Source organism: Oryzias latipes, chromosome 17 (genome assembly GCF_053564925.1).
Source record: "Oryzias latipes strain Hd-rR chromosome 17, Olatipes_Hd-rR_3.1".
NCBI lineage: Eukaryota > Metazoa > Chordata > Actinopteri > Beloniformes > Adrianichthyidae > Oryzias > Oryzias latipes.
Genome location: NC_136253.1, coordinates 28,836,340 through 28,864,252, shown reverse-complemented (window position 1 = coordinate 28,864,252; position 27,913 = coordinate 28,836,340). Strand labels below are relative to the sequence as shown.

General features: G+C 43.7%; 1 protein-coding gene across 1 annotated transcript; it reads left to right on the top strand.

The window, feature by feature from the left end:
- On the top strand, positions 1–27,835 carry ptch2 (patched 2). The gene is made up of 23 exons (XM_023965163.2): positions 1–606; positions 1,663–1,855; positions 9,525–9,714; positions 9,810–9,879; positions 9,966–10,057; positions 12,149–12,257; positions 12,599–12,685; positions 12,820–12,941; positions 13,721–13,868; positions 14,683–14,814; positions 14,895–15,050; positions 15,213–15,305; positions 15,388–15,513; positions 16,215–16,602; positions 16,686–17,210; positions 17,720–17,862; positions 17,954–18,134; positions 18,214–18,494; positions 19,558–19,695; positions 20,116–20,258; positions 25,036–25,441; positions 25,527–26,076; positions 26,188–27,835. Exons 1-23 carry the CDS (start codon positions 460–462, stop codon positions 26,220–26,222), a joined length of 4,455 nt encoding a protein of 1,484 aa, XP_023820931.1. The 5' UTR covers positions 1–459; the 3' UTR covers positions 26,223–27,835.
- The last annotated feature ends 78 nt before the right edge of the window (positions 27,836–27,913 follow it).

Here is a 27,913-nt window from a genome sequence, read left to right as displayed (position 1 = left end):
CCACTTTGGCGAGCTGTTGCTTAGCAGCTAATAATAGGCGATGTTTGCAAAGTAATTTGCCTCTTCCTTGGCCAATGGGAGCCGGAGCACTTTTCCATCAAACCTCCCTTTTCAGGATTTGCCGAGAGGCGAGCTCCTCCAAATGTTACCACTACGGGATCGAAGTTAGACCTGACACGGATGCCTCAGAGAGACGGGCTACTTCGCGCACCGCTGCAGCTCCTCTTAGACGTGTTTTCACAAACTCTCTGGACGAATGAAGACTGAAGGATCTTTACGGATTTCGGCGCATAATGTTGGGATGGAGTTTCGAGACTTGTGCGGCTCCATGGAAGACTAGAATCCCTAAGTGGTCGCCGGAGGTGTTGGATGAGCCCCACTTCTTACATGTTGGATTATTGTCGCTTTTGCTGAACTCGCACCGATTCTGCGTCGCCTCCTGTTACCCGTCTTTGGACTATGGCCTCGGATCGCGGGGTCCCAGGGGCTGGCGTCTTTGGAGATTTACCCCCGAGTTATACGCGCTCCCAGCCGCTTGCGAACCCAGACCTCATCCGGAGACCCAGCTACTGCCACGCTGCTTTCGCACTTAAACAGATATCCAAGGTGATGCGGGGGGTTCGGTCTGCAAACTCGAATAAAAAAAGCAGTTTTCTGAGAGTGGTTTGACTGAGGGCGCACGGTGGAACTTAGAATGGAGCTCTCAAACTCAGACCCAGATCTCCACGAATGAGAGAAGATTAGAGCAGTTAAAGGAGGAGAGGCTGTCCATGATTTAGAAGTGACAGAAATTGGTTTTTTTTTTCTCATCTTGTTAAGTCAAATCGGATAAGAAAATCAGCCCATTATAGGAGCACATTTGGAATAACAACCTAACAGCATGTATGTGCTGTTTGTTTGAATTTCATCTTCTAATTCACTTTTCCTGAAAAATAAGCCCGGTCCTGCCTTGTTTTCTGTGCGCTTTTCTTTGGCTTTGTGCAGCCAGCGGAGAGCGCACTGGCCCCGGGTCTGTTTGGAAATGTGGTGGGTCCTGTAAAGGAATCCACTGATTGAGTTTGATCTGACAAAGCATCTTTGGACCGCCCGGATGCTTGGACGTGTTACAGCAGTGCTGAGAGAAACCACAACACCAGAGCAATGTCCTCTGCAGCAGCGACATTTGTAACTCTGAAGCGTTTGGTTCACAGATTTGGAGAGCTGCGCCTCATATGACTGTGGGGCTAATTGAAAAAGGCACAGAGTATGAGTTATATCTATGTGCTGAAGCACGTTTTCCTTTTTTATGAATCAGAAGAGGTTTTTGGCACTTAATAATAAGCTTTCTCTGACTTTTCATTCAGTTTAAGACTTAAAGTGTGCCAGTCCTGCACACTTAAACCAAGAAGTTGACTTTGAGCTTTTAGAGCATCTTTTTTACCAACATGACATGTCTAATTATTTAAAAAAATGTTATGGACAAACATGTCCAAGATTCATTGTAATCAACAATCGTGTCTTTGAAATGTTAAAGTTAGTAGCTGTCACTGCTCCTGCATCATGATGTACACCATTGATGCACAATCTGGAACATGACTTTCTACATTTTTGCAGTAGTATTTAATGCGTTTGAAGTAATCTAACAAATTTCTCCTTTTGCCCTCATTACTGTTTGCAATCCAGGGGAAGGCGGTGGGTCAGAAAGCTCCTCTGTGGATCCGGGCGAGGTTCCAGGCCTTGCTGTTCTCTCTGGGCTGCCACATCCAGAGACACTGTGGGAAGGTCCTCTTTATTGGACTCTTAGTATTCGGGGCTCTTTCTGTGGGACTCCGGGTCGCAGACATCGAAACAAACATCGAGCAGCTTTGGGTGGAAGGTGAGTTGAAGAGCTTTCTTCTTTCAGTAGTTTTGAAGCAGCAACAAGACCACATTTCGAGAAACAATTTTTTTTGCTTGTTTGCTCCTCGAGTTTGGTCATTTTGGTTCAGCGTGTGGATTCTTGAGTTCAGACAGCTTGTGACACGGGGGCACAGCTCCAGTGCTAAGAGTTTGAATGACAATGGCTTGTGGCAAGAGGCAGGGTGGTCACATTAGTGTCATCTTAGTGCCTTGGGAGGGCACTGGGCGATCAGTGACTGACGCACTGGTATGTCTGGCTAGAAACATGACAGCATTGTTGGCAAATTGAGGATTTTCAGGCGTTTGTTGGAAGCAATCAGCACTTTGATCACTTTGATAGATTTCTTTGCATGCTTATCTGGGTATAGGAGGAACATGAACTCAAATTAACTTTGATCTGCTAGACTTGAGGCTCCAGTGCAGCATGGACATTTTTCACATATTCTCATATTTTTTCATTATTTTTTTTGTAATTCTGTTGAATAGGAGAGCTTCTTCTCCATCTTGTGTTTGTCACACATCATTCTTTAATCAGGACAGGAGCTTCTGGACATCTCCTCTGCATTTCATCTTATCTTACCTTAAAGTTATCCGTATTATTTCAGAGCCAGAGGCAACTTTATTTGGTTTTTCACACTGGCCAAATTCCTTTTAAACCCCCAGGCTTTCAGTACGGAGCCTGATCCCCGCAGCAGATGGACTGTGTGAATGGTTAGCCATCTTTAAGGGCTCTGACCCCTCCCCCCCACCCTCAGCTCCCTGTGTGGTCCCTAACTATTCTTGGATTCCATTCAACAAGAGGCAAGCAGGCACCACCTCCCCAGCCCAGCTCCCTCCCCCTTCTCTCCTCCTCACAAGAAGAAAAAATATAAGTGAATGCAGCTGAAGTTTACCCACCTGTTTTGCACGCTCTAAAGAGCCACAGCAGTTGGTGAATATAAACAGACTCTATAGGGTTTTTGGAGCCCACCGTGTTGCTGGAGGTCGCCAACAGGCAGCTTCCACAGAACCTGGAGGTGTTGGAGCGATCAAACAGACTGCATGCTCCACTTCCACTTCCAAATGGAATTCCATTAAAAGACTACTTTTAAAATGGTCTAATAAATAAAAAAACGATAAAATTATCTACCAATAAAGCGGCTAAAATTATCTGAGTGAGGAGGATAGATCAGCCTAAATCAAAAACAAAGATTTGGATTTCCACTGTTTCCATTTTTCTTTGGTTTCATTCTGGTCAGTGTAAAGCTGTGGGATTACCTCTTGAGCTAATTGGCCGAGCTTTCTCTTAAAGGAGATGTTTAGATGTTTGTGTGCCAATTGTTTTGGTGGGATTCAGGGAGCTGAGGCAGCAGAGCTGAAAGGGAGCGCTGTGCCTTTAAGAGGCCGTGGCCATGTTTCTAAAGTTTCTTCCTGCCTTGTTTCCACCAATAGCCCATTGACAAAGCTGCAAGGGCCTCAATGGAGAGTAAAGTGGTTGGGTAACAAGGACAGGTTAGTTCTCTCTGTCTTTCTTTCACACAAACACAGAGCAACACACACTCATGCGCCATTGTACTTGAGCCAGAAACAAGGAATGCAAAGCTCACAAGCTAAACTGGAATAATAAAAAAAGAGTGAAAATATTGTTCTAAATCAGTCATTAGATTTTCCTGTGTTCTTTTTTTTTTAACTGAAAGGCATGTTTAAAATAAATATCCTAGACCAGACCGCAGCATATTCAAGTTTTTCCACATGTATCCTCATTTGCTCAGGATGAACTAGCTGAGAATCAACACTGCATGTGTGAACACCATGCCTCCCTACTGTTTGCTTTAGGAGCATATGCTTGCCATCAGTTATTCCTACTAGAACGTACCTCCATTGGTTTCACATGCAGAAACATATACATGTTACCTCTTTTGCAGAACCTTTGCCTTAAGTTCAAAACGGAATTTCTCTCGGGGAGCTGGAGCTTTGTTTTGTTTCTACCTGTCTGTGTGTGTCCCATACCACCATGCCACCACATTTTTGGGGATTTTATTGCTTCCTCTTCCCCACAGGAGGATGAAGATTAGCAGTTTGTGTAAGAAGAAAAACAAAATCTTGAAATAAACTTTAGTTTTTTTGTAGAATCCATGCATATTCTTCCACTCTGCTGCACATTGGCTTGTTTGTCTTAAGCACGTCGTGCACCTGCGACGGGCAGATGTAATATAGAAGTCGCTGGATTAATCTTCAGTCCTCACACCTGCAAAGGTGAGACTAAAAGCCACTGTATCAGGGTGTTTAGTCTGACAAGAGGATTAAGAGCTGTTGCTGGCTCAGAAAGAACCTCAAACAGTTAAACCAAGACTTAAGAAGACCTGCAGTCTCAACAGATGTTTCTGGGGTTCATTCATAAACAAGAACCTGGATTTTATTGCATTTCATGGATCCCCCACCTGTCTTATAAAGTTTGCTCAAGGCAAATATTCGTAATGTTGAGTGTGAACATTGTTTTCAGTCTGTCTTGTCCACAAGCAGAAAAGAAAGATCATAAAAAGAGGTGCAGGAGGAAGGCAGGGATGAGAAGAGACAATAGGGGGTTTGGGCAGGAAAAGGGTGGTTTATGGCTAGCTCACGCTTTTTTTTACAGTTTTTTTTCCCTGTCTCAGTTGAACAAACATCAAGTGTGAAGGAGTCACTGGCATGTCTCTATTTCACAGAGAAATCATAAAAAAAAACTTTTTTACAAAAGAGGGTTGCTGTCTTCTGCTAACAAGAACTTCATGATTTCTTTGTTGTGCCGTGTCTTTTGATTTTCTTCATTTTACTTTTTCTGATCTGGTTCTTCTCTATTTACGAGGTCGAAAAGATTGTTTAGGAAGGAAAAGAAGGAAAGAAAGAACGAAAAGGGGACCTGCTTGTCAGAGCGATGGTGTTTACTTGGACATAAACTAAACTCATCTTTCTTGGCAGAGTTTGGGTGAGGCATGACAGACGTATACACAGACTCAAGCTGTCCAAATATGAATGCGGCGAGACAAGGCCTCGCAGTTTCACCACGTGTTCCATAAAAAAGTCAGCGAGGAGAAGTGGAGGTAAAGTGAATAGTGAGTGAAGTGCTAGTTAAGTTGACGGTGAAATCAGACAGGATATGAGGAGATCAAGAACTGGACTAATTAGAAAAAGAAAGGGGGGGGTGAGAAAAAAACACGCCAGAGTTTATGTAAATGAACGAATGCACATGTGGGTAATTCAAAGTTTGGAGCAGTTTCTCTAAACAAACCTCAGAGCGGCGCAGCAGGTAAATGCTATAATTCATTGGAGTGCACACAGCGTCCCAGTTCAGACAGAGAAAGGGAGCTCTATGAGGCATTATTGGAGGTGAATAGTGCGCGGTGGCGCCCCAGCTAGATAAATAAACTCCCAGCGTTCAGGGCTCAGGACCTCACTGGTAGAGAGAACAAACAAGACTCGAGTCAACCTGGGTCACTTCTAAATGTTTATTTCACCCCCTTCCCCCCATCCTTCAGTCCAACTCTGCCTCATTCCATCCCTTTCTCAGAAGTGCCCCCAACACCTATGCACACTTCCACAGACAGACCAGGACCACCCCTTAACAAATAAACACGCACCCAAGAGGAGGTTGGGTTTTACACATGAAACACAAAGATTGTTCTACAATAGTCTTTTTTTAAGTTTAATGCACACTGGTGTGTTTGTGTTGTTTTGGAGCCGAAGCCTTTATGAGACAAGCACTAAACCATCAGCCACTTTGCTACATTGAATGCAATATCTTTAGACGATCTGCGAAGTGGCCAAAAGCGATCAAACTTCAATCAGTATAATGAGTCACTTTTTCTCTCCTCGCTGAAGAGCAACCTTTGTCTCTCGTCTGGGCAAAATAAAGCAACACCAGTCACCTCAGAGTTTGCACCATTTACGTCTGTCCTTACACCATCAAAGTACAAAAAGTAAAGCGAGGGCGAAATAGAGACTGAACATTTTCTTACTTGGAGAGGAAAAAAGAAATGCTCCTTGGGTTCAATAAATTCATTTCTCATCTGAATGAGACCAGCAATGTGGAAAAATTTTGCTTTTCAAGCAGGGATGAATGTATGTTTCAACCACACATTAGGCAGTATTAGCGGTCAGTGGAGTGTCTAATGTGACTATTTTTCACAGTGGCCAACACTGCCCATGATTAGCATAATTAGCAGAGGCAAGCCTATACATATGGAAATAGAAAGTACCTAAATGCCAACCCTGGAGGAAATTTGTGTGTGGTGGCTAACACCACTGGCACATCTGAAAAGAATGTAAATTAAACTAATCTTTCATATATTTTTTGCTTTATTTACTCAATTTTTAACTTGTGACTGCAGGATGGCTCCTCGTAATGAACCTGGAGACTTTGAACAAGTGGAAGTTAAGGATGTTTTCTGGCTTTAATGAGTTGATCGGGATTATCTCATCAAATCATTCTCTTTGTTGGCTCCTGTACAGATACACTGTATTTCTATAGGTAAAGTAGCAATGTGCCAGTTTCTCTTTCTCGCCCCATGCTTCACCCTCCCACAGACGACCCTGGCATTGTTTCACAGGCTGGGAAAGTTTTGGTCCATTTGCTTTTGTTGTGGAAAAAAGCTCTTTATTCTGCTGTTTGTTGGGAAACATTTGAAAGAAATTGAAGGGTTGAATGACAAAAGGGTCTGCATTCAGTCTGGAGCTGTACTGAAGGATTGTGTGGAGGAACAGCCCATCTGCTGGGGGGCAGCCTGTTTCAGGCAGTGGGTGCCCCGGCTGGGGAATGCCACTGGGCTGGGCTGCACGTGGGATTTAGATTCAAACATTTCTGGAAGTATACATGTCACAAAAGATCCAAAAGGATTTTTTTTATACTAAGTACAATGGCGGGGGGAATGAATGTCTCATTTGGCCTCTTTAATGTTTGTGGTTAGAGTTGGAAATATTTTCCAGTAGATATTAGGTCAGCTGCTGGTTTTGTGATAAAATGGGAGACTCCAGTTCTTGATCTCATGTTGACACACTATTCAAATGAGGGACAACGCGCAAAGACCTATATAGCAAATGAAAGCAGACATGTCACTTTCAGCCCTCTTCGTCTTGGGTCTTCCTCTGTAGCAGCGTGGGGCCTTTCAGAGGCCCCTAATCCAGCTAATCTACCACACTGAAGTTTGAAGGCGGCCTGGTCTGACCTAGCATGGCCTGGAACCGGGACTGTTCCTATAAAGAAGTCATGAAGATAAAGTGAAATGGAACCAAGAAGATCGTCCCAGAAGCAATAGATTTTGTGAAGTCAGGGTTCAGTGTACTCACCAGATACAGACCCACACATTCAAACCAGCAGAAGAGCGCAAACATTCGGCAAGCATTTGTAGAACCCCGGCCATAAAACTTCGTTACAGTTTATGACATTTTCCTTCGTTCCTCGTTTCCCAAATGTTTTAACTGCTGTGAAAGAACCTTCGGCGGTGAAGCCAGTAAACAGATTCGAATGTTCCCCCATCAAAGTCGAGCTTTTGACTAAAATCTGTAAGATGACTGTGGAGTGGCCTTGATTTATACACAGTTAGGTTAATGTCTTGTTTTTTGCAGTTTATACAAACTAATATTGTATGTTTCAGATTTGCACATGTGATAAAACGAACAGCCGCTGGCATGTTCAAACCACAGTTTCCACACTCAAAAGCTTTTTCATCCCTGGGTGGGAAAGTCACGGGGAGCTGTCTCTTTAAGGGTCTTCTGAGCACAGGCTCAGTCGAGGGGGAGTGTGTTATGGAGGGGGTAACCAAAAAAGAGTGCAAAAGAAGCAGACAACGCCAGGAAGAGGGAAGCTAAGAAGAAGAAAAACCTTGGAATAAGAGAGGCTCCTGAGGTAGCGAGCGGTGAGCTGAGTCCTGAGCAGAGTTGCTGTTGAGCTCCGCGTAGTGGGGTGGTGGAGGCCGGACCAGGGGCTGAGGAGAGAAGGCGAGAAAGAGAGCAGAGAGAGGACCCGCAGCCTGGGTGGTCCAGATGGGAGGAACGAGACACAAATAGCTATAATTTACTTCAGGAGGCCTGTAATTATAGAGCCAGAGTCTCTCCGAGCCACCCAGTTCCTGTTGGGATCAAAACCCAGCACTGCAGAGGTTAACACTCGAAATGTCAAAAAAGGTTTAACAGATGTCAAAGAGGCTCACAAACAGAAAAGGTTCAATTTAGTTGTAACCTTTTGATTAGAAATTGAAGGAAACAATTTGGGGTAAGACATATTCAAAGTGACTGTACAGAGATAACAAACAAATTTTTAATTTCATACGTGATTTTTTTTAGTGGGGCAGTTTTGTCACAGAAATTACTAAAAAAAAACATAAAATATTAATTTAGATATCTTTTTCCTAACATTAGAGGTCCTTAGTGACTACATCGTGACTTTTTCAAATCTTTGTTGTGCTTTCCTTACAATATTCATCTTTCTTTCTTTGATTCTAAGAGTTTTGTTTTCAAGATGCACCAGAGCTCACACCAATGACTGCAAATAAACAAGGCGGCGTGATATTCTCAAGCCCCTGCAAATGCAATTAAAGCCTTGAAAACTAAGCCTAGAAATATTGGACTGTGTCTCTAAGGTCCCAAGTTCTAACCTGATCTCACACTTTAGTGAGGTAGGCTGAGTAGTTTATTTTTTCTTTTCTCCCCATCAATTACAACAGCCTGTTCCAGGCTGGGGGAGGTGCAGAGAGCGTGAAGGAACGAGGGGAAAAAAGACAGCATGAACGAGATATACACTTAGACTGGAGAGAGAAACCAAAGCAAAAGGGTTGAAGGAAGGAAGTCGATGTGGTAGATGCGTAAAGGTGAAGCAGATATAAATGCAGGACGGAGCGCAGCACAGAAGCAGGTAGAGGGCCGATGAAATTCTAAAGAAGGGACTGGTTCTTGTTTCCAAATTTTCCCCCTCCTCTTTCTCTCTCTCTGGGGTTGTCATGCGGGGACAGCAAGAGGGGCAGACGGGCTCTCTGTGATCCAGCGCGGCATGTTTCATGTCCACTTGGCACAGGCACAGATCCCCCCGGCTGGCAAGCTCTTTTCAGGGCAACCTCCTGTAATTAGGGGACTGGGGTCTACCGCAAAGAACAGCATTGCCCTCTTTATCTTTCTTCGCTTTCAGTCTTCCTCCTAACTATTTTCTGCTCATCCCAACCTGCATGTTCGTATATCTTTTTGAATTCACACACCTTTCTTTATCCCTGACTTAAATGAACATTCCTGCCTTTGTCTAGTAGACACGGTGGAGATCAAGATGAACAGGTTGTCTCTTCTAAGTCCATGCATCCTGCCAATAGCTGTACAGCAGCGGGTTTTAGTGGCATCGAACGGCTGGCTCTGCTAACAGGGCACATCTGTTTTGAGGAAAGAGCCAATGAGAAGCTGTATTAGTCATTTCCATTGGCTAGACATTGGCGTGTATGAAGTGCCTTCAAAACCAACACTGGTGTAGGCCAAGGGCGTTGGTCATTATGTGTGTGTTCTTGTGAAAATATGTGTGCATAATGTGCATGCATGAGACTTTGTAATAGGATGCAAATGTGTTCATCTTTGTGTGTACAGAAGTTAAAAGTATCCATGGCTGACTTTGAATGTTTATTCCTTTTTTTGTTGTTTTTTTTGTTGCTTTCTAGCTGGCAGTAGAGTGAGTACGGAGCTTCGCTACACCAAGGAGAAGCAGGGAGAAGAGTCAGTATTTACCTCACAAATGCTCATCCAGACCCCCAAAGAGGAAGGCAGTAACATTCTTACCCAAGAGGCTTTGCTGGTCCACATGGAAGCCGCCCTGTCTGCCAGCAAGGTTCAGGTGTCGCTGTTTGGCAAGTAAGTGGACTGTGAGATGAGAAAAGGCTTTTCACACTTATGCCCACGTCTATAAAAGCCATAAATTATATGTTAAATTTTTCTTTTTCTTGCAGATCGTGGGACCTTAATAAAATATGTTATAAATCAGGAGTGCCAATTATAGAAAACGTCATGATTGAAAGGGTACGTTGACAAAGGAGGCTTTTTTTTGTTCCTTCCACATTTTTTGCGGGGTTTAATTATTCTTCATTTCTGTTTCTTCATCCCAGATGATTGACAAGCTGTTCCCCTGTATGATAATCACCCCGTTGGACTGTTTCTGGGAGGGGGCCAAACTACAGGGAGGTTCTGCCTATTTACCGTAAGTCTTGGAATTTCTGACCTAACATAAATCTTCTTTGCACATTAAAACATTTCATAAAAGGCCTGGGCTCTCCTTGTGCTGTCACTGCTTCCATCTCATCTGTGTGGAGCTTTTAGCGCATGCTGGATGGAGACATACAGTTGGGCTTTCAGTAGTCTGTCAGTGGGTGCTGTGACTGACAGCGGCGTTCAGTAATAGAGTTCTTTTAGGGCTCCGAAAAGGACTGGAGGAGGGGGTACCCTGACACAGGATTTCAATAAGAGAAGGTTAGGGAGAGATGCACCAAAGTGAGGGAGGGGTGGAGGGAGAGGAGATGGCTGCAGTGGCAACTGGGTGGCAGGTTGGTAGAACGGAGGGCGGTGAGGCAGTGAGGCGGTGGCGGCAGCGGCGGTGGTGGTAGCAGGGGAGCCCTTTGGGCCAGACAATGGTAAGCATTCTTTCAGTTTACGAGTGAGTGTCCATCAGTGCAGGGGCCCCAGAAGAGGGAGGGAGGGCGGCTTTGTCAGCTCACGGCTAACACTCAGCATTCTCATGGTAATGCCCCAGGCTCCCAGCTCCCGAGTTGTCCAACAAATAAAATGGGCAGTATTCAAACCTCAAGTCCCCCGAGAAGCACAGAGAGCGGCTACAAGACATTAAACAGCGCAGTCTGGGCGTATTTGCAGATTTTTTTTCCCCTGTTTTTTATCTCCTTTTTCTCCAAATGACAAAGTTCTCTTGAGAAAAAGAGTTGCTGAAAGGCATGTCCATATTTGTTGTCCACAGTGATATTTCAATCAACTGTGCACTTTAAAAAAATGGGATCCTTTAGATCATAGCAGATGTTTCTTTTGAAAATAAATGATTTGTTTATACATCCATTTGAACCGACGGCACTCTATTGCATGACAAGCCAGCACATACAGAAACAAACACAAGTTTCCCATCCTAAGCATCTCCCAGTTGGCCTGTGTGAAGGCACCAGAAGGAGAGAAGGGGGTCTTTGATGATTCACACATTATCCCAGCATTCCTGTAATCCATACAAAGCCTCCAACATCTGCAGTTATTTATTAAGTGTTTAATACTCGTTTTTCCTTTGAAAATATTTAATAAAGCTAGGAGCGGTCACTTACAGCAGTGTTGCTTCAGGCAGCTTTTACACTGGAGCCCTTTTAAATGTTGGGGGTAAACAAAAAAGACTGTGATACATGGGGGGAAATTGGGGTAGGTTTTAGAAAAGGGGTGAGGAAGACATGGAGATGGAGAGAAGAAAACTCTGAAGAACAAAAAAAAAGCAATCTATGAAAAAACAAAAGGGCCCAGGCCTGGTTCAGTCAAGCACAAACCACCCGATAAAGGAGTGTCTTTGCAACCAGCAGCAAAAAAAGAAGACTGGTATGTGGGAACACGAAAGCAGCTCCCCTTGGGAAGAATGAACCCTCTAATGAAGATACTTTCAAAGTCCTTTATTTTATTGTCATTCTTAAAATTTTCCCTAAATTATTCTACTTGTTCTAAAAGGAAATTCTATTTTGAAGACAAATGTTTCTTTTATATTAGCGTGTTTGGCAAATTTGCCAATAAACTCTTCAAATTGTTGTTTTGTGTTTAAAATTGAATTATTTTTACCAACAGGACAAAATTTATTTTCTTTTGGCATTTAATACTCACTATAAGTTTAAAAGAAAAAAGCTGAAATACAATAAGATTCATACATAGGGTGTCAGTGCACATTGTTAGGCTACAATTCTCTCCAATCATTCCTCACTTACTTTCCTCCTACCTTCTCATCTTCTGAACCTCCTTATCAAGATGTTTGGGAGGCAGAGGTAATTGTTATGACTCAATGCAGGGCACTGAGGAATGAAAGTGAGCAGGCAGCCACCGTGCCTTTTCCCTGGGCATTGTGGCAGCGTGAAACAGGATAATAAACGCTATTTTATCTTGTAACTGCAGTAAGCCTCATGCGTGGCCCGGTGCAACAAAGGCGCAAGAAAGAAACTGAACTTAAAAGTATTCCTGCTTATAGCAAAGATTAGATATTAGATTTTCTTGTCACGATTCTTCTATTGTAATCAATTGGTTTTGGTATTTGTTTGCTCTGCAGGGGTATGCCCGACATCCAGTGGATGAATTTAGATCCTGTCAAGCTAATGGAGGAATTGAGTCAGTTCACTTCTCTTGAAGGATTTAAAGAGATGTTGGACAAAGCCCAGGTGAGATGCCCAAAATCACACTCATTCACTAAGAGAAATTAACACCTCAAGGTCAAAATACAAATTTGAAACATTCGTTTTTATTCCTGTAAGGAGTATTTAGTTGTCAATGTGGTTTGCAAGTTAAATAAAAGTCTTCGTAGGGATTCATCATAAACTTTTGTGCAACATTTGTGCTTGCATAATTAGTTTTCAGTACAGACCAAGTTTAATTTTTGAACTTTTTAAGCTTCTTCACGTCACTGGTTCTGATTCTACAGTGTTAATAGATAATTGCCTACATTGTAGTGATGCATTTTTAAATACTCATCGACAGATCTTAACACGTTTTGATTCCTCAGGTGGGACATGCTTACATGAACAGACCATGCCTCAACCCTTCAGACTCTGACTGCCCACTCAGCGCACCCAACAAGGAACAAGGAGAGGTAAACTGAAACCATTTGACTGTAATTGTTGAATTCTAGTTGATGAGGTAGACACGCTGTTGTAGCACTCTACAAGAAACATCTTGCATTTTTGTCTGCTATCTGGTCACCTCCTCTTCTGCTCGTCTATTCAGAGTCCTGACATTGCTGGGGGTCTTCAGGGCGGTTGCCATGGTTTCAGCCAGAAGTTCATGCATTGGCAGGAGGAGCTCATCCTGGGAGGCCAGGTCAAAAGCAGCCAGGGTACTCTGTTGAGGTGTGTGAATGTTTTACACTGTAGCGTAAAATTGTTTTCATTTCATAAATGTTTTTGTTTTTTTTGTCTCACTTGTGGATTTGATAGTAGCGGTGTCAACTCTTACTTGAATTAGTGCTTCGTCGATTGCCTTTTAACTGCAATTAAAATATTTAATCACATTACAGTTTTTTTTCCAAGATATAGCAATAACGAGGAAAAAATGCTTACACTTGCACTGATCTGAAGCCCAAAACCTTTACTTAGATTATTTTCTGAATTGACACGGTCGGTTTGTCAATCGGTTTGACATCGGTTCAAAAACTAATTTGAATGGATACAAACAGTCGAGGTCAATACTCGCACATAGTATTCCAGCTCCATCTGCATAACGCACAATCCCTTTTCAGATTGATTTATCGTAATTCTTTTCCCATTTTGAGCAGCACTGCTGCTTGTTGTATGGGTGCTGAGAAAGAAAAACACGGACATCTGGGATCGCAGCCTAGAGATCTGCAGACAGGCTGCATAGCACCTGCTCTTAGTTGTTTGAATTGGCAAACAGACAAGCAGACAGGCGGATAAATCCTAGAAGACACAGCACCTGCTTTTATACACTCAAATAAAGGCATGTGTCAATATAGTTTAGAGCCAACGTGGAGGACTTTTAATATGCTAGTAATGTGATAGATAATGCAGTTGGGGTTTCAGCTCATCTCAACATTCAATAAGTCATGTTTTCAGTGGTGGGGGGCCTGGACATCTGTGACTTGGCCTAAGCTTTTTCCTGTGTTTTCCAGTGCGGAGGCTCTCCAGACGATGTTCCTGTTGATGAGTCCCAAGCAGCTGTATGAGCACTTTAAAGACGATTACGAGATCCACGACATCAACTGGAATGAGGAGAAGGCTACCGCCATCCTTGAGTCCTGGCAGAGGAAGTTTGTGGAGGTGCGAACCCACCTTTGTACAGTTAAATGTTCATGCTTTATGGTAAACAAGGGCAGATATAAAGATGTTTTGAGCAGGCATTTCCTTCTCCCTATGCAGCCTTGTTCTGCTTTGGTGCACATACACACACACACACACTAGGAGTTATTCTGCAGTGTCTGAATTCCATCAGTCTTCAGCTCCCTCGTAAAGTGTATCGCAGGGCAGACCAGGGCGCCAGGTTTGAATGTGTGTGTGTGGTAGGGCAATCATCTCTCTCTGTCAGAGCCCTAGTTATAGGAACAAGCTGTTGCTGTGATAGCTGACACCCACCACAGTGAGGGAAAAGGAATAAAGGGAGGGGTCTGCACTAGGGAGGAGGGGGCAAAAAACTGACAGAGATGTAAGACGTCGTCCCGGCAAATAAAAAAAAGAAAAAGAAACGTCAGCAAATCTGCTTGAGATGTCGAGTGGAGGCTTACAGGTAAAGAACGTTTTGAGAAGCTTTGCTTCATTCATGGCCCAGAGCAGCAGAGAGTAGCCGCATGAGCCATATGATCCCATCCCTTTCACCTTTGACCTCACAACCTCTGGCATCTGTGCTCATTACTCCTAGTTGTCATACACACACACGCGCTGCCACATGTAAAAACACCATCACACGATGATACTCACTTTTAAACACATGTGCATTTCAAAGAGAAAGGAGCCTTTCACTTTAAAGTTCAGATAGTAGAATGCATTTAGGCGGCAAGATGAAAAAGAAGTTAAGGCTTTGCTTGTATGCTATGTGTGCGGCTTGAGCTTTTAAGTTAGAATATGCTTTTCTCTGTAGGAGGTGCACCAGAGTATTCCAGCTAATTCCAGTCAGTCCATCCATGCCTTCTCTACAACCACCCTTAACGACATCATGAAGTCCTTCTCTGACGTCAGCGTCATCAGGGTGGCTGGTGGATACTTGCTCATGGTGAGTTTCATAATATTTTTTATCACATTTATTCAATTGCCTGTTCTCTGAAACATTTTATGTGCATTTCTCCGCTCTAGCTGGCCTATGCCTGTGTAACCATGCTGAGGTGGGATTGTTCAAAATCTCAGGGAGCTGTTGGATTAGCGGGGGTGTTGCTGGTTGCCCTATCGGTGGCGGCCGGACTGGGCCTCTGCTCCCTACTTGGCCTCTCTTTCAATGCTGCAACCACACAGGTACAACTCAGAGGAAGCTATGTGCATTATATGGCTTTTGAGCTTACGTGACCCTAAAGCCTGGAGTAATATTCTTTTGATTTAAAGGCCAGATTTTGATCTTACTCACTTCAAATACAGACTCTGACCTTTTGCTTTCCACTGATGTGTTTCCCATCCCAGGTGCTTCCCTTCCTGGCACTAGGGATTGGTGTGGATGACATGTTTCTGTTGGCTCACTCTTTCACAGAGAGTGGAACCAACATTCCCTTTAAGGTACTTTTAAAACTCTTTTGTTTTATCTTCTAAGCGGCTCTTTTGCCCTCTAACTCTTATCTGTCTTTTTATGTTGTAAAAGGAGAGGACTGGAGATTGTTTACGTCGCACAGGCACCAGCGTCGCTCTGACCTCCATCAACAACATGATCGCCTTCTTCATGGCTGCCCTGGTGCCCATTCCTGCCTTGCGAGCTTTCTCGCTGCAGGTATGCTTTGCACTCACACACACCCTCACCACCACGTGCATTCACACAAACACAACAAGCACACAATTGCACACCATGAGCCCCTAGGCCTCTTTGAAACGAAAGAGATAATTTTAAAGAGGTGACGTTTATTCGGAAAAGTAAAGCCTTTGTTCCTAGTTTTATTACCACTGCACCTACAGGGGCAACACTTTTTTAAGAGTGTATTTCTTTGAATGTGTGTGTATGTGTGTGTTTGTGAGGAAATTCAGAGCAAGGAGAGTGATGAACAGACTTAGAGAGACAGACACAGAGAGAATGAGAAGGAGGGAGGAGTGGATCAGTATATCACTGCCCTGTCATGGCGGTTTTCTCTGATCTGTGACTAACTCTGGGTGGTCTGACACAAGCACACACATAAACACACATGTGCACACTGAAAAGCACAAAGTATCACGTCAGTTTCGGGTGCTAAGGTGAGTGGGGGAGGACAGTGGAAGTACCGGTGAAAAGTGCTCGTTTTGTGCAGACACAAACAATATCCGAGCTCTCTTAGTATTCTTTGCTGTTGATTTAGAGCAAGGCTTTTCTTTGCTTACTGGGCTGAGGTCCCAGACCCTAAAGAAAGTCCAGACTTTCCCCATCAGGGGTTGGAGGTTGGCTGTAATGTTGCATACTCACGTCTAATTCTCTTCTCATTTTCCCTGATTTTCTTTCCCCAGGCAGCCATTGTGGTTGTGTTCAACTTTGCCATGGTGCTGCTTATATTTCCCGCAATCCTAAGTTTGGACCTCCACCGGCGCGAGGACAAGCGTTTGGATATCCTCTGCTGCCTGTATAGCCCCTGCTCTGATCGTGTCATCCACCTAGCCCCACAAGAATTGTCTGATTCTGGGGAGCAGCCTTACGTGGCCACGACGGGCACGGCGCACGCTCACCAGTACACAGCGGGGTCCACGATCACCACCAGCACCCAGATCACCACAACAGTGCAAGCGTTTACTCAGTGTGACGCAGCAGGCCAGCATATCGTTACGATCTTACCACCTACCTCGCAAATCTCCACCAGCCCCACCTCCATAATTGTCTGCCCCACCTCACAGGCTCAAGGTATGGAAAAACTATTTGTTGTTTACCTTGATAATGGTACGAACAAATTATAAAAAATTTTTTACCTCTTTTTCTTCTTCTAGCCATATCCCCTTCCCCCTCCACCACCTCTGTACCAGATCCCTATGGCTCCCAACTCTTCACTCCCACCTCTAGCTCCACTCGAGACCTCTTAGCCCAGGTGGAAGACTCTAAATCAGGGAAGAGGTGTGTCCCTTTCCCTTTCCTGCATTGGAACCTGTCCAGTTTTGCCAGGGAAAAATATGCCCCCCTGCTCCTCCAGCCAAAGAGTAAAGCCATCGTGGTTGTTTTCTTCTTGGGCCTCCTGGGTCTCAGCCTGTACGGGACCACCATGGTGCACGACGGCCTTTACCTGACCGATATCGTGCCACGTGACACAAAGGAGTACGATTTCATCGAAGCCCAGTTTAAGTATTTCTCCTTCTACAACATGTACTTGGTAACCATGGATGGATTCGATTACGCCCGATCTCAGAGGCTCCTAATTCAGTTACACAACGCCTTCAACTCTGTAAGAAATGTGGTCAGAGACAACGACAACAAACTGCCCCGCATGTGGCTGCACTACTTTCAAGACTGGCTCAAAGGTAACACTCCAGGCCCAGAAATGTTTAGGTGCATGCTGAATAATACCTCAGGTTAGAAGTATCTGCACTTTTCAGAGCTTATCCCTTAATGATGATGGAAAAGCGTTGAGGGACAAAGCTAGTTTGTTCAGGTGCGATCCTTGCTTAGCATAGAAGTGAGCAGCGGGTGTTAAGGGTGAGTGAAAGTTCATTTGCTCTGTTCTACCCCCTCCACTTAAGCCTGAGGGGGTGGCATAGTAGATGGGTTAAGGTCATAGGTTATCTTTGTGTGTGTGTGTGTCCTGAGGTTAGAATGTGTCAACAGTCCAGTCAAGAGGAAGTAATAGCTAACTGGTCTATTTTAGCCCAGAAACCAGCAAAGAGGAGAATATATGCTTAGCTTTTTTTTTACCCTCGCAGGTCAGATAGTCAGAAATGCAGGGACACTTTCTGCATATTGCAGGTATAAGAAATCAAGGCTTAAATAAACAAGAAAATACCTAAATAAATCTTCTTGTGTGATCCTATAGGTCTTCAAGCTGCCTTTGATGCTGACTGGCAAGAAGGCAGGATTACTGCTGACAGCTATAGGAATGGCACAGAGGATGGAGCTTTGGCATACAAGCTTCTCATACAGACCGGCTCCAAGAAAGATCCTTTTAACTACAGCCAGGTATGTTGACGACTTGTATAAACACAATTTCAAAACACAAGCTTGCCCATACGAACCGACTGCATGAAAATCCATTTTGGTTCTTCTACAGTTGACTTCTCGTCAGCTGTTGGACGCCGAGGGTTTGATCCCGCCTGAGGTGTTTTACATTTACCTGACTGTATGGGTCAGTAACGATCCTCTGGGCTATGCCGCCTCTCAGGCCAACTTCTACCCTCATCCAAGGGAATGGATACACGACAAGTACGATACTACAGGGGAAAATCTGCGCAGTAAGTGTCTCTACCTTAAAAATGTTTCACCACAAACGAAGATTGAAATAAATATAAACCGTCTCATCCCTGTTTGTAGTTCCAGCAGCAGAGCCTCTGGAGTTCGCTCAGTTTCCTTTTTACCTGAATGGACTTCGTCAAGCCAGTGACTTTGTGGAAACCATTGAGAGTGTGCGGGCCATTTGCGACGAGTTTAGCCGCAAAGGCGTGTTCAACTACCCGAATGGTTACCCCTTTCTGTTCTGGGAGCAGTACATTGGTCTCAGACACTGGTTCCTGCTGTCCATCAGTGTGGTGCTGGCCTGCACCTTCCTGGTTTGTGCCATTCTCCTTCTCAACCCCTGGACTGCCGGTCTCATCGTAAGTCTAGATTTTTCACACAATTTTATCATCTCCTCAACTCGTCTGTCACCTCTCAATTCATTTCTTACCAATCTATCCTAAATTTAGACTTTTGAGCACTTCATCTCACTCTAACATCCGTGGCTTTTTCCCTACTCCCATCATGCTCTGTGAACGGTCACTACATGCACAAGCACACGTACACACACTAACACATAGAGGAGCATTGTTATTCAAATTCAGACTCAGCCATCTTTAGAAAAGAAAATGCAAAGGAGAAAGACAGGCTTTGCCTCGGTGAAGCCTCCATGTCCTTCTCCTTCATGGCCATTGTCTGAAGGAGAGGGAAAGATTTGAGAACAGATTGGATTTGTTCAACCTTGGTTTGTTCAATCCATCCATCAGGGATGTTTGTCTGTATTTGTGTGAGAAAGACTGAGGAAAGTACCCGTAAACACTAACTGTAGACCTGCAACACAACAAACCACAGGCGTCCAAACCTCTCCGGTTCTGCGATCGTTTCCGCCCACCTGTATGTGGTTACACAGCAACACCTTTTATCTTTTGAAATTTTATCATCTCAAATATCAAAGTTCCTGCAGGGATCAAAGGTTCCCGTTTTTTCCTCTTTGTTTTTTTAAGTAACGTTGTTCCTATTTCCAATTAGTGGTAACGCCTTACTTTTGGCATGAATGCCTAAACAAACTGAGCTTTGTTAAACTGAATAATCAGAAATATTTTAATAAATGACGTGGGTTGTAAATTTGTCCCAAAAAATGTTTTAAGGGAGTGACAAAATGCTCAGTTTTGAGCATTTTCAGTCATTTCAGCCTTTTCAGGGAAAAATGCAATGTGAAAAGGGGGAGGGAAAACCAAGAGGAGGGGTGAGGTATTAGCCTGAAGGTCAGAAAATTGATCCTCTAAAGTTAAGGATCTTGCTTAAAGATTGTGTAGTCTGAGAAGACAATAGAGATCAAGTCCCCACAAATTACTTTCAAACATGGTTTTGCTCAGTGTTGTCTAATCACAACAGGCTTTTTTTTAAGTGCTAAAGCACGGTTATTCCTTGTCTCCATTCCAGGTGTTTATCTTGGCCATGATGACAGTGGAACTGTTTGGCATGATGGGTCTGATTGGTATCAAGCTCAGTGCCATCCCTGTGGTAATCCTGATCAGCTCAGTTGGCATTGGAGTGGAGTTTACTGTTCACATTGCACTGGTAAGTTATTAGATTTTGCATTAAGCAATAGCAAACACGCATCACCTGTTGAATAAAAAAGCAAAAACAGACAAATTCCTGCTTTAATGCTTTTTTATTTATTTATGTAGCATTGCAAGAATAAGTGAAAAATTATGCTCAAACAGAAGAGTATTCTCTGGCTTTCAACTTGAGGTTAAATCAAATAGTAATTTTGATTAAAATTAAAGATTAAAAGTTTTATTATTAAGATCCTTCTTGATGTTCCTCTCCATACTGGTGAACCTCATCCCCAGCATCATTTGCTTTCATCTGGGGAAGCGTAGTAACTTGTAATAAAAACCAAATGCATCCATTTAGAAGTTTTCCTCAGAGCAAAGTTTGGGGTTTTGGGTTCAACCTCCAATTCATTTGTCTTTCCCATGTTCCGCTTTGTCACAGGGCTTCCTGACAGCGATCGGCGACAGAAACAAGCGCTCAGCCGTCGCACTGGAGCATATGTTTGCCCCGGTGGTTGACGGAGCCATCTCCACTCTGCTGGGAGTTCTGATGCTGGCAGGGTCAGAGTTTGACTTCATCATGAGGTGAGTCGATGAGCATGTTTAAAGAGGGATACGTTTCAAAGCTTTCGTTTTTTTGCACACAACAACAATAGATTCATTCGCAGCACCGGTGTCTAAACCCCTGCATGCAACATTATGTCCCTATTTAGACATGCATCTGGTTGTGTCACAGCATAAACAAACAGATATCTAACCTGAGAGTGGAACGAATGGGGGGAGTGTTCAGCAGCTGCTTGTAAACATGGAAGTATTCTGCCACCCACAGGGTGGTGTCTCTCTTTCTCTTTGTCAAACACACACAAATAAATCTGTAAAAATTCCTGTCATCCTTTTGCCATATTAAAAGCTAAATTTGAACTGGTCAGGCAGTCGGGGGCGCTGCGGCCCACCAACAGCCAGGATTCACCCCCTCTGCTTCTTTATGTTTTTGTGCGTGTCTGCAACCCATCTATGTGCGCTGCCATGTGTATGTTCCTGACCGCTGCTTCATGGCCAGAGTGGAAAAAAGGCAAATAGTTCCATGTTTTTCAGCTTAAAGTGGTCTAGGCCCAAACCACAGCCTTGAGCTCACAGACTCTAGCAGACCTCCATGACATAAAAAAGCACAGAGTTTCAGCTGGGAGAGAAACAGAAGCAGAGGAGGGAAGAGGAGATGTTCAAAAGGTGACTGCCATGCAGGGGTATGGGCTCTTTGTGGGTGGTTCCAAATTGGATTTAGAAGTGAACAAAGATTAATAATGAGAGCTTTCAAAATCCAAATTTCTGCCTGTCGGTTCCCACTTTGCCATGCAAAGCATCAATGTCAAAAGATGGGTTGAGACAGAGGGTCGAGTCTCTGTTGGAGGTCTTGTTTAGCCGTAACTCTCGCTGTGGTTGAGTAAATAGGGTGAGTCGAAACTGGCTAGCAGGGGAGCAGCATAAATACTCTGCTGTAAACATCTCCTGGCCTTGTAATGCACTGAATAAACAGCAAGCTCCATTCAACGCAGCTCAGAGACCTCTCTCACACACAAATACGTCAATACTCATACCCACAGATACACACACGTACAGCTAGAAATGCAAATACATTTATATATATATATGCAGGCATGTAAACACTGCCAGACACATATACACACAGGACTCCCCAGGCCTGACAACGACTGGAAGAGTTTAAAGTTTAAATAAACAGTAAAATTCTTGTCATGGAGAAGCTGTTGGAGATCCCACCAAAGTCTATCTTCCGCACTTTGATTTCCGCCACTTTAAAAAGTTTCTGGAGTAGAAAAGGTTCAGATCAATTAAAATAACTGCAATCTTATGCTACATGCACACTGGGCATGTGATACGCGATCAAGAACGCGATGAACAGGCATTCTTAAAAAATGCTTTTAGCATATTCGTGTTCACACTGGACTGTTGCTACCCGATACTCGCCCATGTACTGACAGTTGGAGAGGCTTGGTGCGAAATGTCAACAATCTTTCAGCCAAGCACAAACTACGATTATTCATTTCTCTTTTACGATGAATTGTCAATCACTTCTCTGGTTTAACATTGGAGGCGCGTTCAATGGCTGCTGTACATAAAGCCTAAAAGCAGACTTAAAAATCTTCGTAGCGATGCGTGAACACAAGAGTTTCGAACACAGGAACGCAGATATACACATGGTTACTTAGACTTTTAATTGAAATTGGTCACTTGGGTGCCGGCTCCCTGGGCCCGGCGGTGCTCTCTCCGCACGGTGGGGGGGTTCATATTACACCTGAGCCGGGGGTGTTCGTGTCCCTGGGGGGTGGGTCCTGGTCCTTGCCCCTGGGCGCTGGGCCCCGCCAAACTTCCAACATGGCCGAGCCTGGTCGGGCCATATTTATAACACCCCTTATGGGCCGCCCTTTTTTCCCCGGGGTTCCCCCCTCCTGGGCGGGGGCGGCGGGCCCCTGCCTTGCTCCTACCTGGACCAACCGTGGGCCGGGTGGGTGGCTGCCTGGAGTGCGGAGCGGGTCTCCCTTGGGGGGTCCTGGCTCGTACCTGGGGTCGGGCGGGGGGATGCCCGGAACTCCTGGGTGGTGGTAGGGTGCTCGTCTGGGGCTGTGGGCGTCCCTCTCCGGTGGGGCCCTGCGTTGGGCTCTTCCGGCGCGGCGGGGGGACTGCTTTCCTGGCTGGGCTGGGGCGGCGCTCTCTTTCCCTCCGCGCCTCCCTGCTCTCTGGCTCTGGGGGCCTCGCGGCGGTCCTGCTGGCCCTGGCCTGGGTGGCGGTCTTGGTCGCCCGGGGGGCGGTTGTTCCCTGCCTGTTCCCGTATGGCGTTGGGGGAATTCCGGCTGCCGCTGCTGCTGCGGCGGGGGTCTGGGTGTGGGGGTGGCTGGGCGCTCCTCCTCCTTCTTTTCACATTCCACCATCCATTTTAGAAGAAAATAAACACTCACTTGAGCACTGGTGTTAGCTCACCTTTGCACTAATAGTTTGCATGATTGAATGAATGAAAGATTTCACACTAGTTGGTTTAAAGCCATAGGTATGCGTTCGTGAACACTATCTGTTTTGTGTACATGTTGACATGTGGACATTTTTGCAGCTAGCAGGTGTGTTGATAATATTTGAGTGTGTGTGAACAGGCCCCGCCCTTTCTGTACTACATTTGAACCGTACCGTAATGATAAACAACCAGTAAACCTGTCTGCTCTATGCTGCTTCATGGTCTTACCTCCTCCTCCTATTATCACCCTCCTACCCCCCCCCCCCCCTCTCTCTCTCTCTAACGTCCCTCTCTCTTCTTCCCCTCTTTCCTTTTCCGTCCGGTCCAACACCAAAGATTTTCAAACATGATTGAAATTAATAAAGTTTGGCCTCAATTACAAAAGGGGTTTATTCAGACATACCTTTGGTTTGTCTGAAGATGAATAACCCCTCTTGTTAAAATAAAATATGTCCAACACAAGCCCTCAGCTCTCATCTGTTTGCCTAGCTGTTGGACAGGACAAGTTTAAAAAAAAAAAAAAAAAAAATAACGAAAATGGTCACTTGAATGTTTTCTAAGACTGTTGTGAACATAGCATATGAGGCTAAGATTACTTCAAACACATTAGCTTAGAAATTTTTCCTAAAGAGACTTTAGACGTGTAAAACTGTAGCATACATCCTTTTAGCAGTTGGTTTAAGAAGCGTGTTACCTTTCCACTACACAGTTGTTTTTTCTTGTCCTTGCAGGTTTCTTTCCCCTCTGATATCAACATCATCCTTCTCTTCCTTCCTCTGTTTTTTACCTCCTTAAGTCAGGGTGTTGGTGTACATGACACTGTCTCTCTCTCTTTCTGCTTTCTGTTAGTGTTTAAATGGCGTCCTCTCTAATTTTCTTGAGCTCTTTCTTGTGGCCTGCCTCCGCCCCTGGCCTCCTCAGAACTCCAACTAGATCTCTGCACCACGACCAGCCCTCGAAGAAAAAACACTCACACACACACATTTAAATATGAGTGAAAAACAGAGTGAGAGAAAGTCTTTCAGCAGCAGCACTGGAGGCACCTAAACATGTTATACTTGGCCTGATTGGGGAATCAGAAATGCTCCTCCTCCCTGCCTTTGATACACAAACACTGGGCTTTCCCTGACTCCTTCCCCTGAGCTTCTCTTTCTTGTGTGCCAACTATGTGTGGGATCTCTAAACCATGCACTTTTGTGGTTAAACAAAAAAAATAAATAAATAACAGGAGAGATTTGATTAATAAAGGGATAATCATTGTCAAATGTTTCATATTTTTTTTTGTGTGGCTCACACTGGAACCGTTTAAAATGTAAACATGTTAAAGAAAACAAGGTCAAATGAATAGTTCAGTGAACATGTTTCAAGGTTCTCTCTAATTTATGCTTTGGTGTTTTTGGATTCTCAGTCATCTGGGTCAGGTTATCTCAGGATTCTGTTTTTCAAGAGCACTAGATTTTTAAAGACCCAGTTCAATGAACACCATGTTTTTTTTTTTTTTTTACATGTTTTTGTGGCATCTTCTGTTAAAGAAAATTAAGATGAAAATTGCATTTCTGTGTATTTAGTCATATATATGGTTTTAAATCAGGAGATAAAAAAGGTTTGTTTGAAAAAGATCGTATTTATGTCATAGAAAATACGCAGAGTCGGCCATAAATTCCCTGCTCCGCTCCATTCTGATGCACCCACCTTCAGACAAATAGATCCCTATACATCTTTGTTTACCTTGTCTCAGCTGGGATCTGGTTCAAAACTGTACGGCTGGATAGCTCCAATTTTGCTCGCCATTTTCGTGCAGAACAAATGTTAGGTTGGGGGTGTGAGGGGGTGTGAGCCTGTGGGAGACCACTGAAGGGAAGATGGGAAGGGGGCGGTCTTACTACACTCCAACAGTCCCTCCCACAACTGAGAGGTGAATTTCGAATGAACTACTGCCGCTTTGCAGACGCAGGTTTTTGGTTTTGGCTAAAAACAGCACGGCCATATTTAAAAGACCACTGGGAACGCTTTTAAAATAAATCAAAAGGTGATCGGCATGGGACTTTAAAGATTTTTTGGAAAAAAATGTACTGCTCATCTGAGTGTCCTCCTGGGTTCAGTTCAGGTGTGTGAGTTCATCCATGAACCTTTAAACTCTATCTGCTCCAAAGAACAGAGTCCTGTTTTGGTATTTTTCCAATCAATGTGTGATAATAAATACATCTGACCACTATGTCCACCATTGGTGAATCGTATTCTTGTTATAGAGTAAATAATTATCTTCCTGTGCTAGAAACATAATTACCTTTGTTTTATATTAACACATTTATTAATTGATGTTTTATCTTCATCCTCCAGATATTTCTTTGCCGTCTTGGCCATCCTGACTGTTTTGGGGATCCTGAATGGCTTGGTTCTTCTCCCAGTTCTCCTCTCCATGATGGGGCCTCCAGCGGAAGTCACTCCTGCTGACAATGCCAGCTGTCTGCCGACACCTTCCCCAGAGCCCCCGCTGCCTCCACCAATGACCCATCACGGCTACTACACAGGCCACCACAACTTACAGTCAGCTCGTCAGCAAGCGTTTTCTGAGTCATCAGACTCTGAGTACTATTCTGAGATAACCACCACATCTGGAATCGGAGAGGACGATTACAAGTACTGTGATCACAGCACTTGTACAGCATCCCACACCAGCAGCCCGCCTGCATCCTCTCACATACTGCTGGAAGCAAGCAAGAACCCTAGCTTTCCTAAACTCACGGTGAGCTGCATGCAAATATTCAGTTGACTTTCTGAAACAGTGGGTTTTTTTTCTGGAATTAACAAGAAACTCTTGTTTGTCATAGGTGGTAAAGCCGTTCAAAGAAACCACTGCTGGTGGAAAAATCGAGCCAATATGTGAACCCTTGAACAATGCCCAGCCTCTTGGCTCCCAGTTTTCATGCTGGGACGGAAGCAAGCGGAAGCAGCAGAACAACCAGCAGAGACTGCAGGCTCAGCCACACTCCTCCAGCGAAAGAGCCCACTTTGCAGGGAGAACTTTTCAAAGCGGCCCCAGGCTGCAGAGCAGCAGAGGGCCTCAGCCAAACAGGACTAAAGGGCCAAGCCATAGCAGCTCTGCCTTGCCAGCACAGCAGGGCTCCACTGGGGGGCCTGTTACTATGGTTACAGCCACAGCCTCCGTGACTGTGGCGGTGCATCCAACTTTGCCAGGAGCAGCATACCATGGCTACATGCATGAAGGTTTTGACACGGACAATGAGTCGGACTTTTTCGAGGCGACTAAAAGGACTTGTGACAAAACAAACTTTTCTTCATGCAAGAGAGACTCTGTAGAGCTCCAGGACTTGGAAGCTACTCTGGGCCAGACGGAGCATCAACTCTGCAAGACACAAGGTGAGCCAGGTTTAGCTCTTCAACTCTTTATATCATAGATAAAATGTCAAAACAGCTCAGGAGCTTTAGAACCGTTCTAGGATATTAATCTCTGTGTTGTGTCTGGCACAGGTGGACTGAGGATCCAGGCATCCAAAGATTGCTAGAACCTCTCCCACGCCACGCCCTTCTCTCTTCAATTTTCTGGGTCTGACCTTGACGTTACATCGAGTCCTCACCTCTCACATGTATTTTGACTGCACATAAACAGGAGAGAATTCACGTCAAGGACAAGAAAACTGAGTTGTAAGAATTAAATAAATCTATGAGTATATATTTTAATACTAAAAAAGAGGGAAGCTATTTAAAAGAGTACTGTATAACTTTGGTATGCTCTTGTGTAAAATTTCAGATGTAAAATATTATTTTCACGTGGAAGGGGTGGATTTTTTGTCCTCCTCTCACACTGTATAGAATAAGAAATGAGCTATATGTTTTCACAGAAGATGTTATTAAGGTATTAGGATATTGAAAATACATGGTCAGTGTTTTATTTCTATTTGTGTTGTTCTGTTTTGCTGCTACACTTCAAAATGATTTTAAGCAATTTGCCCTAAAACGTGCAGTACCTCTCCCTCCCTCCATCGCCTCTTTGAAAGTATCTGTCGCAGTTGTGAGATACCTTGCTTCTAGCAGTCTTTGTTGGACAAGTACACTTTGTTTATTAGAGTGTTTACTGAATCTGAATTACACAACAGATTTTGTTTGCTTAACCACCGTGCCTTCACGCTTTTAACTCCTCACAGCAGATAGAGTTCAGTATTATGTTTCCTTAGGTTATAAATGTGTGTATGTGTCATCAAGCGACTGAATGTTTGTGAAGAGGCATGTTTGACTTTATTTTGTCAGTTGTCACCACCTGCCTGATGCGAGTCGTGATCCCTCCGCCATCATGTTGGCATTACCAATTCAGATTTTCTATAAAGTCTGTATGGTACAAACATCCTCAACAGTTTGGAAGGAAATATGATGTTTTTTTTATGTCCTTCAGCTGTTTTTGTAAGTGGGTCTTTTTGTTTAGCTTCTTGTCACTTTTAGATTTGTAAAAAAGTGTTGCTCCCCCTCTTGGAATTTTTTAAAAGGGAATTATATAAAGCAAAGGGATTTTTTTTTTTTTTTTTTTTATTGCAGATTATTATTTTGCCTTCTTTCTTCTGCTTTCTGGCTGCTTTGGGGCTGTTTGTTTTGAATCTGTGCAATTGTGATATTATGTGAACCGATTCAATCTACTCCATGTCTCAATTGGGTTCGCCAATTTACACACACACACACATATAAATATATATATATATATATATATATATATATATATATATATATATATATATATATATATATATATATATATATATATATATATATTTTATATATATATATATATATATATATATATATATATATATATATATATATATATTTTTTATATATATATATATATATATATATATATATATATCTGATCCAATTTCTTAGCAAAGCAAGCAGCCCAGCATTTCCAGTCTAACAGCAGACAGCAGTAAGCCAGCGGAGGAAGTGACCGTAGATACTGGTGAGGAAATGAGGGGGGGTGCTCTTGTTTCTAGTTTAATTCACAAGAACTGTTAATGTCCTGCCATATAAATTATTTATATAAAAAAAAATATTTTTGTAGTTTGTACAGATGTTAGTATCTAGACTGAAGTTCTATTTTTAAAGAGTAAATATATATTATATATAAAAATATCTATTTGTTGCTGAGTTCTGTTTTATTATTTTGGGTTTTTGGAAGCGATCGGGTGGGGGGTTATGGGAGGGATGG